The sequence below is a fragment of the Budorcas taxicolor genome, chromosome 2, assembly GCF_023091745.1.
Source record: "Budorcas taxicolor isolate Tak-1 chromosome 2, Takin1.1, whole genome shotgun sequence".
NCBI lineage: Eukaryota > Metazoa > Chordata > Mammalia > Artiodactyla > Bovidae > Budorcas > Budorcas taxicolor.
In genome coordinates this window covers 32,296,702-32,311,416 of record NC_068911.1, presented here as the reverse complement: position 1 = coordinate 32,311,416, position 14,715 = coordinate 32,296,702, and the positions used below count along the sequence as shown (strand labels likewise).

Sequence of the window (14,715 nt, the reverse complement as noted above, 5' to 3'; positions counted from 1 at the left end):
AAAATTATATTTAAAACAAAGTAAAATTTCTTATAATCTAGGGTTCTATATTACTTTTTATTAACAAATCTAAAAGACAGCTTTTAGAAATGCATTTAATTAAGGTTTCATGAGAGTCTTACAGTGATAACAAAAGGTATTTAACAAAAAATATACTTACATTATTTGTCCTCCAATGGTTGACTTGCCAGCATCTGAAAGTAACAACATGATCAATAACAGGCAAATCAAAGGTGTAGTCAAACCAAAACACAGGGACTATATAGGAACACAACCAAAGGCCCATTTAAAATACCTAATTACAGCTTGCAAAAGCGACTGCAAAGAATAGAATCTGGGTCAGAAGTTCCGGTTAGTTACCTTCTCTCCTTGAATCTAAGACCCCCCCTGCAGCTCTACAGTAACTTAGGACTACTTTACTGATAATATGAATTACCCAAGGGGAGCCTCAGAAGGAGAACAAAAGTAGCCAAGACCCCTGAACTACATTTAGGTAGTCTGCTTTGCACTTTTAGCCAATATAGGTGTTCTTTTACAAATTTCAAAGGAGTTCTTGCTACTAAAAAAAGCAGAATGGTGTATCATCAAATTCAAAAGAAGGCAGAGATAAGAGAAAGGAAAGAAAACAGGGTACATAATAATTCTGTTACTTTCTTTTCACACAAAAAAATAGACTTTAAAAAAATATATTGACTAACAGATGTCGTAACAGGCTGAGCCATCACCAGTGGCCTACAGTCCAATTATGTATCACATACAAATATACTTATTTTCTTCCAGCTACCATGCCACCACAACTTCCAAGAATACACTGCTGGCAATGTTCTGCCAGCTAAAAAATCTATTGAGTTAAAAATCAAGACATTTTAGATTAGTTCAGTTTCACTAAATACTTCAAGTAGCTAAATAAGATGTTCTCTGTCTGATGGATTCAGTAACTTTGGTCATTTCTTATCATTGCTACAAGCGCAACTCACCTACGTGCCCAATGAATACGACATTTACATGTTCCTTCTTAGGAGCGCCTGGCGGCGCAGCCACAGATTTAGGTTTTGGTATTTCCTCTTCCTCCTCCATCATTTCCTGGGCACTTTCCTCTGCGGGCCTTCCATCTCCCAAAGAACCACCATCTGGCTCTGCTTCACTTATTTCTTCTTTGTTCTCCCATGATTCTTCTGGGGACATCTCTGTCTCCCCATTTTCTACTGAAATAAAACATTTTAGTTTAGTATTCTGAAAAAGGTTTATCATCTATCTATACATTAAAACACAGATGCTTTTAAACAACAAACAGAACTTAACATATTCAGTTCCATATCCTAACATCTAATAATACACACAGACAAGCTGGCCTCACAGGTGACATCAGAGCTCTGACTCAGATTAGGAGAGACTATTTTAATGGAGCTTCATCTTCATAAGGAAGAACAAAATATGAATAGGACATCTAACACTCCCAACAGCCCAATTATTCTGGCATCAAGATGTCCTGACAGAAAAGGGGAAGTTCAAAATCAGAATACAAAAAAGTGCAAAAAGATTTAGATTTCTGTTTTTCCTTTGGAAGTAGTAAAACTTCAGTATCAATGTTATTGAACACCTTGGGAATATGAAACCCTTAAGGGTAAGAAAGTTACAAAATGGAAGAAAATTTTCACAAATGTAAATTAAGTACACCTATTCAAACTGATTTAGCATTTCCTCCACTTGATTCTTTTATATTTGCCATCACTAAATTTATCATGGCAGTGTTAATGCCCCATTAGCTCTGCTTGCTAAATCCTAATGGCAAAGACTCAGTTGTCAATGTAGTTTTAAATGTAGGCATTATAATAATGATAACACTTAAACATTTGTACCTTAAATCTTAAGACTGAAAGAGTTTCATATTACTGTACTAATATGTCAGAAATTTTCTTACCAATAGGTTCTGAAAGTTCCATGCTAACAGCTGAATTTGAACCTAGGCAAGAAATTGAGATATATATTTACAAAACACTATCTAGATTTACACACACCACAGACAATTTAATGGTTTCTCAATTAGTTGTTCAAAGAGTCACATCATAGAAAATTACCTTCACACAACAATGACTGTTCCTCTTGAGAAGATTCCACGGGTGCTGTTTAACAGAAATAAGCTCTATTAAAAATTGAGACCTATACATCCATTTTACTTATCTTTTAAGAAACAGGAAAAACAGAAGTTCAATAACAAAACAAAAACCTCAATAATTCAGAACAATGACAACTAACCCAGGCTTTCAAATTACACATCTGTTTAACCTAAAAAAAATCTACCAACTACAGCCAATTTTAAAACATTTTCAGTAACTGAAATGTATTCACAAAAGCATGTTTATTCTCTGACTCTACTTCATAAACTTTTCCTTTACAGATACTGTAAAAGTAACCTGCAGCCCAGCCCAGATCAAATTAGATTTTACTCAACAAATACACATTACTACTCTAGATTCTCTAGCCCAAGAAGTAATGATTAGTCTTTGTTAAGATTCTATAATACATGTTATCATCAAGATCCTTAAATAAATTCTACTTGATACCAATAAAATGAAAAGGACATTGTATATAGTCTCTGGAATGCATCTAGGCCCTTACATCATCTCAGAAACAGTGATTATAATGATGCTAGTTTTGTCCTGTATTAGAATTCTAAGGTCAAGCAATAACCCAGTTTCCGTAACTATCACATTACAAATTTTATGACACCACTGGAGGAGATGTATGTGAAACATACACTAATATCCCAGTCCATACATTTATTTTTTATACTAAATACTTCAATACCTCAGTACTCTTGCTTTAAAGAATCTACAAGAGGCAAAAGACATCAGAGAATCTGAAGTCACGTGAATCCTCCACACCAATAAAGAACAGTGAATTCTTAACCTGCAAGACTCACATTTAAATCAGCGTCCAGTCTGCCTCCTTAGCACAGTAGGCGGCACATCGGTCTCATAAAATCAGTGCCCAGGAAGTATTAACACCCGTAAGTCAACAAAAAGCTTGGGGCCCAATCTCCAACAACATGAAGTGCTGAGAAAAGTTCATTCCTGAGGGTTCCCTGGTGGCCTATTAGGCTTTCACTGCCACAGCCCTGGGTTCAGTCTCTGCTCAGGGAACCGAGACTGCATGGCCAAAAAAAGAAAAGAAGGAAAGAAAGAAATTCCTGTCCCTGAAAGGTCGAGGGCAACCGATTATTTTTGAGGAAGGAAGTGACATGCCAAGTGTGACTTAGGGAGATCATTCTATGGTAGTACACAACTGAACCAGAGAGGTAAAGATACAAGTCAGAAAAACCAACACCACCACTTACAAGAAAGTGTGCCATCAGAGAAGGAGCTCAGTGCAAAGATAAAGGGAGCAAAGATCCGACAGGGGCAGGGACGAAGAATGAAAAGTCTAAGATGACCCCACCCTATGTGATTAACAGGGTATTTTGACAGGATCTGGGGGGGAAAGTCATTTGAACTCAGTCCACAAAGTAAAAGGAACTGTACTTCAGATACAATATAGATTAGTTTTTGTTGTTTTTTTTTTTTGGTTTTTCTATTAAGAAAAGCTTATAGGTTAAGATAAGGAAAAATTACTCAATTTTCAGAAGAAGTCAAGTTCATATGCCACCCTAGGAATGGAAGAGGCGGCACAGGGTAGTAGCAGGACAGAACTGAGCTGATTCCTGGCTTGAAATCCTGGCTTGTCATTTGTTAGTTTTCAGATACAATTATTTCACTGGAGTCATGAAGATGACATGCCATCTGCCAGACAGGATTAAATGAAAAAATAATTTGTTATCAAATAACTCATGGCACCTAGATATTCAACAAATGAGTCTCTACCTCCTAACATGGACTGAGTATCAATTCTATCAACTAAAGTACTGAGTGTCTATTATGGTCTAGACAGGGATTAAGAAACACTCCCCAAGTGCTGGAGGTGGGAGGGAGTTGGTGGCAAGTTACCCTAATTCCAGTTAACCTTTCCTGAGCCCTTATGTGCTAACTGCTGTCTCTTCTAATTCCCCTGAAAACCCTATGAAATAGACAACTACCATCTAACATTCAGATGGTATCAGACTCAAGTAGGCTTTTTCAGGTTATATAAGTACCATCCTGCCCTTCCTCAGATGGCCCCTGTTGAAAATCACTCAGAAAAAGTGAACTGAATAAATGATGATATACATATATTCTAAGGCAGGAAAAGACTAAGATAACTGGTATAGTAGACTCTCCTGTCACTTAGTAAGATAACCCAAACTGCAACTGAGCTTTATAAAATGAAATAGTACATACACTTGACCACCTAGTTCTAGAACCAACTGTTAAACTTACAAATACACAACATATGTGTTAGGCTGTAAGGCACTTCTCCTGACAGTGACCTCAGTCATGAGTTCACCCCCATGGGTGCATAATGCAAAATCTGTTCATGGTTTTATTTTTCAAGGTGTCTTACTTTTATTGAATATTTGTCTTAAGTTTATGAAGCTTAGAGACAAAGTACCAAAAGCAATCAAGTGCTTAATATACACCTAATGATATGCATTCAGACCACAGAAGATGTTATAAACTTATTGGTAATGCTGGTGACATTTGCAAACTGATGTTTTTGGAATTAACAAAGCAGAAAAATCACATATGACAAGATGTTCCTTAAATTTAAGCTTCTCAATATCGTTGTACCCAGGCTTTACACGTTCATGTACGCCCTTCTTGTTCATTTCACTCTGGTCTTATTCACCATGCACATCACATCCAGATTTTACTGGCTACTAGTAATCCTGGGCTTAGAATTCTACTAGACCCAAAGTCCTTTGTTCATGGTTAGCAAACAGGATTATTAGCGCTTGATTTCTCAAGTCTTGCATAGTTCATACCTATCAGTGAAAGAGAAGAAAACCCTCCCAAGGAATGAAATTATGGTTTCATATATTCCAATGGTATCTCCATGTTCAGACACACATTCTTATTGAGTATTTGAAGGAATAATTCTAATAAAGTAGGAACGTTATCAGAGTGTACAAGTGATTAAAACTGCCACACCTTAAGTTAAAAGGAGAAAGTAATAATTGTGGTGAAATTATTACAATTTTTAAAACATGACTTTACCAAAAGACAGCCAGACAACAATACTGCCTGTGTTTTAACACAGATGATAATCTGGGTCTTAAAACTGCTAGTTAAATATGATCATGGTAAAATAAGCCAGTCACAAAATGTCCCATGTTATACCATTCCACTTCCATGAAATATTCAGAATAGGTAAATCCAGAGAGCAAAAAGCAGATTGGTGGTTACCAGAAGCTGGAAGGAAAAGGAAATGGGAAGGGGTGGCGAAAATGCTTTGGAACTAGACAGAGGTGACAGTTTTTACAACACTGAGAATGTTTTAAATGCCATGAATTATTCACTCTAAAATGGTTAATTTTATGTTATATAGATTTCTTTTTAATATAAAAAATTTAAAGATACAATCATGGATCAAAGGACTTCAACATGGCAACTCCTATTTTGCCAGCATATAGTAAGGACAGCACAAGTTAGTCAAGACCATACATGTGGCAGGTAATGAAAGCTATGTTTTAATTTAAGCTACATATTTTAAACATAAATGATGACCAATTCTCAAAAAGTGCTTAATCCATCTATTTCATAAATCAGCAAGTTAAATTTGTACTGCTTTAGCTATAAAACCAGTCTCTAATCCCCTTTACATACTAAAACAGCTATTTATAATGCCATCTTAACTAAAATATCTTACTCCTGTTAGCTAAATGGTATGTTCATTAAAGAAAAATAAAAACAACTTCAGTGCTGTCACAGAAGTAACAAGTGTCCCACACTGCACAGATCTGATAAACAGTGTGACGATTCTGAGTTTCTACAATGATAGAAATATCTGTGCTGTGATAATAGCCACTACCACATGTGGCTATTGAGCACTTGAAAGGTGGCTACTGTGACTGAGGAACTGAATTTTAGATTTTAGTTTTAAAATTAAATACCCACATGTGCAGTTCTGGCTCCTCTGAAGGAGTCACTTCAGTTGCCCTATGAACTTGCCTTATCTGGTTTTCCACTTTGCCCTATTCTCCAACCACTCTCCACCTGAAGGGCTAATGAGATGGCTTCTTGACTCCTCTAAGATATGACCCTCTTTCAATTATAGATCCACCCACATACACAGCTTAGTTCTTATTCCTTAGGAGATTATGGACTTCTAGAATGACTGGTTTTCTGAAACATGGAGACTTTTTCCTCTATGTTGTCTCCACAGGTAGGCACAGTGTACTGTATAGAATAAATACACACTTAATTTTTATTGAATTAACTTCAGCAGTAGGGTTCAGAACAATTTCATATGTGCCAATTTTCTAAAGGAGTTAGAGAAACAATATCCAAAAGATGTTAAAAACAGTTTGAGTAAGGAACTAAAATTCCCTGGCACACAGGTGACCACACGGTCTCACAAAAGCTGAGGCATTTTCTCCCAGACAACACTGGAAAATAGTAAAGGCAGACATTAGAAAGAAAAGCCTGCAGAACATGTACAAGAGCCCACGGTTTTGCCTTAACTACCTAACCCTCTAAAAATAAAAAAGGCACAATGTTACAGATAGTGGTGATCACAGCTATTTATTTTACATCATTTCCTAAAATGTTTTAAATAATTTCAAAATGTTACTTTAAATTAGAGCATTGCGGGCTTCACTGGTGGCTCAGTGGTAAAGAATTTGCCTGCCAATGCAGGAGACACAGGTTTGCTCGCTGGTCTTGGGAACTAAGCCCATGCATTCCACAACTACTGAGCCTATTTGCTGCAACTGCTGAAGCTCGTGAGCCACCGAGAAGCCACTGCAATCAGAAGCCTGAACCGCAACTAGGGAGTAGCCTCCACTCACAACTAGAGAAAAGCCTGCACAGCAACAAAGACCCAGCACAGCCAAAAACTAAAATAATAAAATTCTAAAAATTAGAGCATTGCCTACTCATGATGTGTACCCAGCCACTGCTGAGAAAGAACATGGAGGCAGTGCCGTGGCGCACACACTCATAAGGCCCGTGTCTCAAACAGTGTCTCAGCCAACAGACGGTGTAACTTCCAATTGCAAGGAGTTACTATTGGTAGGATAAGCTTGGGAATCAGATCTAGGTTCCAATCCCAACTCCTCCGTTTATTCATGGATGTCACATCCCCTATTTATTTAGCTTCTCTGAAACTTAATTTTCTTATCTGTAAAAATAGGCCATCAGTATCTATACCTCAAGAGGTTGTTGTGAAGGGCATTTTAACCGAGTGGTAACTGCTCAATAAATTTATTATTATAATAAGCATTTCAATGTCCCATAATGATTATAGAAACTTTTAAGGATGAAATGTAAGAAAGGCAAATTCCAGGGCCTCTCTCTCAGAAGATCCATTTGTAGTAATTAGCTCTGGGCATGCTCCTTTTTTTTGCCATTATTAAACAGCATGGTGTGGTGGAGAGCACTAAATTAGCAACTGGCAAATTTGGATTCTAGACTCAACTGTGTCTTTAAGTCTGTGAGTGACCTTAGGCATTCACTCAGCATCTCTTATTATTACTGCCAGGTCATCTCTGGTCCTAACACTCGAACCTATTTACTCAGTCACTAAAGCAATAGCAACCTGATACAGCTTTTCTGTAGAATAACTTAAGTTCTACTCTATTTTTCAAACAATGCTAAAGGACAGTCTTTATAATTTATATACTATCTGCTGCAAAAAGAAGAAGATATTAAATTTCAGATACCACAAAAAAGTACAAAGATAACAGAATACCATCCACGTGAAACCAAACACCACAAAGGAGATGGGCACAGACTGCTTAGTAGTACTATAAGAACTCCTACTGGAGTTCTACAAAAACAGGCAACCGATGACATTCTAAGGTATGTACTTTTTTAAATAAATTGAGCGATAGCTGATACACAATATTGTATAAGTTTTGGATGTACAACACAGTGACTCAAAATTTTTTTTTTATTTTTTTGTGATTCCAATTTTTAAAGGTTATACTCTAGAATTATTATAAAACACTGGCTGAATTCTCTATGCTGTACAATATATCCTTGTAGGTTATTTTATACACAGTAGTTTGCTAAGGTATGCTTTTTTTATTTCAAGTGAAGAGGAATACAGTTACTTAGAATATGGTCTGGAATTAGGTTTGACCACTCTCAGACAAGGCTAGCTCAAAAAATCCTTGCTAAGTGTTCCTCTCACCTAGGAAGGAGAGTATGATGGGGATTGGTTTAACTTGGAGTAGTAATGTAACACCTAACCTTTCCTTAGAACAAAGTCATTTATGAAAAAACCAACAACACATCTGTAGCCCAGCCACACTTTATTAAAATCTACCGAAAGCAGGAATAAAACTCTTAAGAAGTTTCGATATGAACCATCAACTGACAGCCAAAAAAGGATTATGAGGACCTCAGAACAACCAAGTAGCCAAAATCTGGCTTCTCTCAAAATTTTAAGAACTGTGAATTCAATGATAAAATTCTAAATAAGGAGCCAGAATCAAAGTAACTCACCCATGTTTAATAAAAAATAAACAAGTCTTTACTTAGAAGTGTGCTCTCCTGGTAACTCACATGGTAAAGCGTTTGCCTGAATACCGGAGACGCGGGTTTGATCCCTGGGTCTGGAAGATCCCCTGGAGAAGGAACTGGCAACCCACTCCAGTATTCTTGCCTGGAAAACCCCATGGATGGAGGAGGCTGGCAGTCGATGGGGTCGAAAAGAGTCGGACATGACTGAGCGACTAACACTTACTTACAAGTAAAGATGACTGGTACTCTAGCAAATTCCTAGGAAACTTGAAGTACAGAAATACAAGACAGGTGAATTTTATGTTAACTGTACCTCGGATAGTCACAGAGAACACTTAGTAGAAAACAGATCTGTGGTTTTATGATTAGGGTGACACAAGTGAAATTATTTATATAAGGGGACCTGTGAACAGTGCTTCCCAGCTTTGAAAGCCCTCTCTCTGCACTGTGTATGGCCCTCTTACCATGAAGCGTCTTCCAATTGAGTAGACTGGGTATCTGATCCCTTTCTGGACTCCTTGAGAATCACTTACCATCTTGGTGGTATCACTTTGAGTGCCTAGCACAGCATCCTGCCTTCTGCAGGCAGGCAATGTCTGTTCATTAACTGCCATACACATACCTGAGCAAAACCAGAGATTCACATCTCGAAAAATTCCATTCCAATATAGCTAACTCACCAGGAAAGATGATCAAATCTCTTTTTCATTCCTTCCTCTCCAATTAGAAAGACAGCACTATTTTAACACTTTAAGACATTTCCTCCCCAGCAAACAAGGCTCAAAATGTGTTCTCTACAATATTTCCCAACACGGCATGATGTTTTCATCATCTTTTCATGCAGTACCATTCCAGAAAAAAAAGTGAAAAATAAACAAAAGAAAAAAAAAGCAGTGAATAAAACCTGCTCTAAAATTCCCATGCGAATTCCCTAGCAGTGCAGTGGTCAGGACTCCATGCTTCCACGTCAGGGGGAACTAAGATCCAACAAGCGGCAACGTGACCAAATAAATAAAAAATCAAATTTATTCCCAAAGTTTCTAACAGTTGAAACAGCTGCTCAACATGGTGCAGCCCTAGTGGATGCCCTCACTTGTTCCCTGAATCCCCATATCTGAGCCACTCCACATGTAAAATCATGAAACGAGAGCCACAATGGAATGATCTCTAATAATCAGTATGACGCGGTAGGAAAAGAAATAATACTCCAGGAACAATACTTTCTCTGATCTCTTCAGCCCACTTATTCCATTCACTGTCTCATCTGAAAAGTCCTTTCTATTACAATTGTTACTGCAGAACAATTACAAGGAAAACAAAGGGGCAAGCATATCTACCATCTCGTTAAACTTAAGTGTCAGTCAACTGGTATTCTTTAACACAAAAAAGTGTAAGAGCCCTTCAGGACAAAATGACTATTACTTTGAGTCTGTGTCTTCTCTACTCTGGTGGCCCAGAAGAGGTCAGTCACCTTTGGGAAATTTCAGTAAATAACAGCATCCACCAAGTGACTTAAACCCCTTCTAAGGACTAACTGGCTTCCCTGGGGGATCACCAGTAAAGAATCCACCTGCCAGTGCAGAGGACGTGGATTTATTCTTGGATTCCCTGGAGAAAGAAATGGCAACCCACTCCAGTATCCTTGCCTGGGAAATTCCATGGACAGAGGAGCCTGGCAGGCTACAGTCCACAGGGTCGCAAAGAGCTGGACATGACTTAATGACTAAACAACAACAAGGATTTACTGAGGACTGCTGTTTTTATTCCATGTCCATTTCACAATGGCAGTTTTGAGAGGCAATGCGGGAGGGATGATAGAACTCTATACCATTACTTTAGAAGCTCTGGCCAAGTTCTATGGCCTGTTTTGTGTTCCTCCCCAAATTCGTATGTTGAAATCCTAATGCCCTAAGTAATGGTATTAGGTGGAGTCTTTGGGTGGCCTTAGACCATGAGGGCACAGCCTTCATGAATGGGATTAGTGCCTTTATAAAAGAGGCCCCCAGAGAACTCCCTTGCCTCTTCAGCCCTGGGAGGACACAGAAAGCAATCAGTCAGGAGTCTGTTATCCAGAAGAGGAAAGAGAGCCCTCACCCAACCAGGCTGGCACCCTGGTTTCAGACTTCCAGGCTCCAGACTGTGGGCAATAAACTTCTGTTTTTTACAAGCTACCAAGTCTACAGTATTTTGTTATAGCAGCCCAAACAGACCAAGACATCAACCAATCCTGATGAACACTGCTGAACTTGTTTCTCATTTAACAATAAAAAAGCCTGAACTTGGTGCAAATTGGAACTGAAAATAAGTACATTCGATTATAGAAAATGTTTGTTCTGGCACACACAGCACTTGTCTACATTTTCATTCATCTAAAGGACTCTAAATGACCATTACTTAGCCATTTTACTTGGATCTGGAGAGAACTGTACTTAAATGAATTACATGTAATTACACTTACATGGGTTCTACTTAATCATTTCTTTGGAAACTTATGTTAAAAATTTTCAGAGATCCAAGGTCAACACTGAATCCCAAGCTGTGACTCAGGATATCCTATAGCTGGATATAAAGATTAACTAGCAGCCTGCCAGTCAAAGTGGATGACTTTTTATGCAAAAGCATCTCCCTTTACCGGTTGCTCCAAGTACCACTGGGGGAAAAGAAAAAAGAAAGAAAAAGAAAAAACTAGCCTTCTTTCAGGAGAATGACCGATACTCATCCTACACATGTACATTTTAAAAGCTGTTGATTCTAGGGCTTCCCTGGTGGTCCTGTGCTTAAGAATCTGCCTGCCAATGCAGGGGACCTGGGTTCAAACCCTGGTCCAGGAAGACCCCACAAGAGGTGAAGCAAGTAAGTCTTTGCACCACAACTACTGAGCCTGCGGGCATACAGGCCCTGCTCCGCAACAAGAGGAGGCCGGCGCACAGGAAAGACCCAGTGCAGTCATAAATAACTAAATAAAGTCGTTCGTGATAGAGCTCTGCCTCTAGACTCCTTCAAGAGCTCTCCTTGGTATCCAGCTTAAAAACACATCCACCACCAGTTTTAGCTATGACTTAACAACAGAAGAACACTTAACAGAAGCTCTGACTTAACAACATGCTAGCCCTACAGTTGATTTCCTCACAAAAAAATACTTGCACACTTTATGGGCTTCCCCTTCACAAATTTCAACCTAAGTGCCATTTCAATGTCTTCCCTGCTTCTTCTAAACATAGTTCTTTGCTCTTATGCTGGTATAATCTATGGGCCTGAATTTATGCTGGAACATGCAATCCAATAGTGCCACATTAACTCTGGACCATCCATTCTTTTCCAAATAGACATCCTACAGAGGATGGATGAGTTGTTTTTTAAATATTAACTGGCATTTTGTAGAAACAGCTAGTAAGAGTCAGTAACACCAAATTAGGTTTCTGATTTAAAAAAAAAGAAAAAGAAAAAACTGACCATAATGTAGGGATCCCTAAGGTAGGGACAACCGCTCCCCTACACATTCTACATCTCCAACTTCCGGCAGTGCCACAGTGTAAAGGATCAAGAGTAAAACTTCAAATCAGCAAATAAATATCAGGAAGAGACAGTCCTTCATAAGAGGCAATGCCTACTCGTTCAAGAATGACCACCCTTCCAGACCACTCTCTAATGACTGCCATCCCTTGATGACTCGCTGATGGCTACACAGGCTGGAAATGGAGTCCCAGGTCTAGTCACAGTGACACTAGTAACTCCAGATTTACTTTCTTTTCAAAAAAGAAAATGGCCAGATAAGAGCAACCTGCATGATAAGGTTTGGGGAACTAGGCACTTTTAGGAGATGGTAAGTGAAGAAGTTTATGTAGACCAAAGTAGTAAGCAAAGCTAAGCTTCTGTTTAAAGGGAAAACATCAAGAGCTTCACACAAGTAAAAGAAATACCAGTCAATAAAATAACTAAATCCACCTGTGTGCCCAAAAGCATTTCCCCAAACTCTCTTTTTGCCTCAAGAGAGAGAACTGCAGGCAAAGTTTCTGAAGAAACTAAACTCCTAGAGCACTTTTACAATGTCTACCTATCCAAGAAATAGGGCAACAAAGAACTTCAGAGAGGAATCAAGTTCACTCATTTGACATTCCTACAAAATAAAATCAGTACCTGAAAGCATGCTATCACTTAAGCAGCCCTAAGTACAGTGGGATTTTTGAAGACTTCACTTGAAGTCACAGAAAGTCACTCGACTAGCCATGGTCAAAACTGCATATGACTCCTAAGAAGTTTTAACAAATGCTCAGGTGTCTGAACAGACTAACTCCTGACACAAGAACACAGAGAATGAGTTACACCAAGCAACCTGAATGAGGCAAACGATTTTTAACGCAATAAAAATTCTAAACGTGTCATCAACTAAGGGGAAGAATCCAAGTCCCACTTAAGAAAAAGGGCACACAGATCAACGTCATTTCCTACACAATTTAATGTTAAGTATAGAACTCTAACTTTGGGACATTCTATTAACTTCACAATCTTACAAAATGCTAAGGATCTATTGACAGCCAACAGTTTCGGCCCGGTGGCAGGGCTGCAATGCATCCTGGGATTCCTTCGGGACTGTTCGGGTCCGTGGACATTTAAAACGTAATTACCCTTTAGATAACAGGCATTGCAGCGGGGGAAGCTCTCTCGCCTAGGCCCAAGGTGAAGGGAAAATGCGAGCTTTCGTCCGCCCCAACTCCTCAGCGCTCTCAACGCCCATCCGGCCGACTCCTGGCTCCATCTGTCCTGGCTTCTAGGCCTCGTGGCACTGACTCGCTCTCCGTCCCATACGGTTCCTACTTCCCAGCAGGAAACTGCGCCCTTGCGGGGGGCGGTGAGAGGCGGACCCCAAGCCTCACCGGTGCGCCCCGCACCCTGTTCCCTCCCCCCAACCCCGCCGCGGTCGCCCCACGCAGGCCGCCTCCCCGGCCCTGGGTCGCCCCACCCAGGACAGCCGGCGCCGCTGTCAGCGCCCCACGTGTCTCCCGGGCCCACGGCCACGCGTCCCTCGCCGGGCGAGGCGCGCCTCCGATCCTACCCCGGGCCCCGTCCCAGTGGGCTCCGGCCCCAAGGCCATCTGCCCCAGCCCTCGCAGCACGGCTTCCTCCCGTCCCGGGGGCTGATCCCGGCCCTTTACCCGAAGGGCCTCCCGCGCCGCTGCCGGCTCCGTGGTTGTTGGCTGCGGCGCCAGGTGGGGATGCCGGCGACTGGGCCGGGCCCCGCAGGAAGGACGGCACGAACTCGGCGGCGTGGACGTTGGGCACGAAGGGCTTGGCGTTGACGTTGAGCTGCCGGCTGAAGGCCGCGCTGAGGTGCTCACGTTGGGCCTCGGCCGCCGCCGCCGCCAAGGGGCTGCCGGCGCCGCCGCACGGGCCTGGCCCGGGAGCTTCCATGTCCGCCTGGTCCCAACAGTCGGGCGCCGAGTCGCTGCTGCTGCTGCTCCCGCCGCCGCCGCCGCCACCGCCACCGCCACCACTGCCGGGATCCATGATCGGGGGGGCCGTGTGTGTGGTGAAGAGAGGGCGGGAAATGGAGGCGGGGGAGACGGGCTGGGGAGGAGCAGGCCGCGCTGACCCAAGAAAGCGGCAAGACAGAAGGGCCGGGGGCTAGCGGCCCAATCCCCGGCGTCGTCGCGGCGGCAGCTCAAGTCCCGACTCCGCACTCGCGACGACGACGGCTGCGGCGGCGGCAACTCAACCCTCCTCGTGTGTGCGCGCTGATCTCCACCCACCCAGCCCCAACCAACTCCGACGGTCTCAGCGCCAACCCCACGCCCGGCGCGGTTTGACCCCTCGCCGCCACCCGTACCTTCGCCTCGGTAGTTCTCGGCCCCGGCCGACCCCGTTTCCGCTTATGAAGCGCGGCAGAAGGCGAAACTACGAGTTCCGGCAGCGCCCGCGCGACCCCGCTGCGGTTTTCCCGGGGGCCGACGGGAGTCGGAGTTCGGGGCCGACAGCAACCGGAAGCGGCGCCGGCTCCCGGCAGGCAGCGCGAGGAGGCGGAGGTCTGGTTGCCGCACGGCTGCCCCACCTGTCACCGAGTGGGGGCGGGGATGGGAGCGAGCCCTGGCGCGACTCGGCTCTGGGCGGCGGACCGCTTG

The 14,715-nt window shown here is 41.9% G+C and overlaps 1 protein-coding gene across 3 annotated transcripts in view; it reads right to left on the bottom strand.

Moving 5' to 3' along the window:
- GSPT1 (G1 to S phase transition 1) overlaps positions 1 to 14,375 on the bottom strand; it is a 28,977-nt gene extending 14,602 nt beyond the window's left edge. The window contains exons 1-5 of one of the 3 annotated variants that reach the window (XM_052636165.1): positions 13,753 to 14,375; positions 2,079 to 2,123; positions 1,922 to 1,963; positions 978 to 1,202; positions 161 to 194 (exon numbers count right to left, since the gene is read on the bottom strand). In XM_052636165.1, coding sequence (XP_052492125.1) covers positions 161 to 194; positions 978 to 1,202; positions 1,922 to 1,963; positions 2,079 to 2,123; positions 13,753 to 14,104 — 698 coding nt within the window. In that variant the 5' untranslated portion in view covers positions 14,105 to 14,375. Of the gene's footprint in view, positions 1 to 160; positions 195 to 977; positions 1,206 to 1,921; positions 1,964 to 2,078; positions 2,124 to 13,752 lie in introns of all 3 variants that reach the window. The other 2 variants (XM_052636164.1, XM_052636166.1) reach the window with 2 other exon arrangements.
- Positions 14,376 to 14,715: the final 340 nt, after the last annotated feature.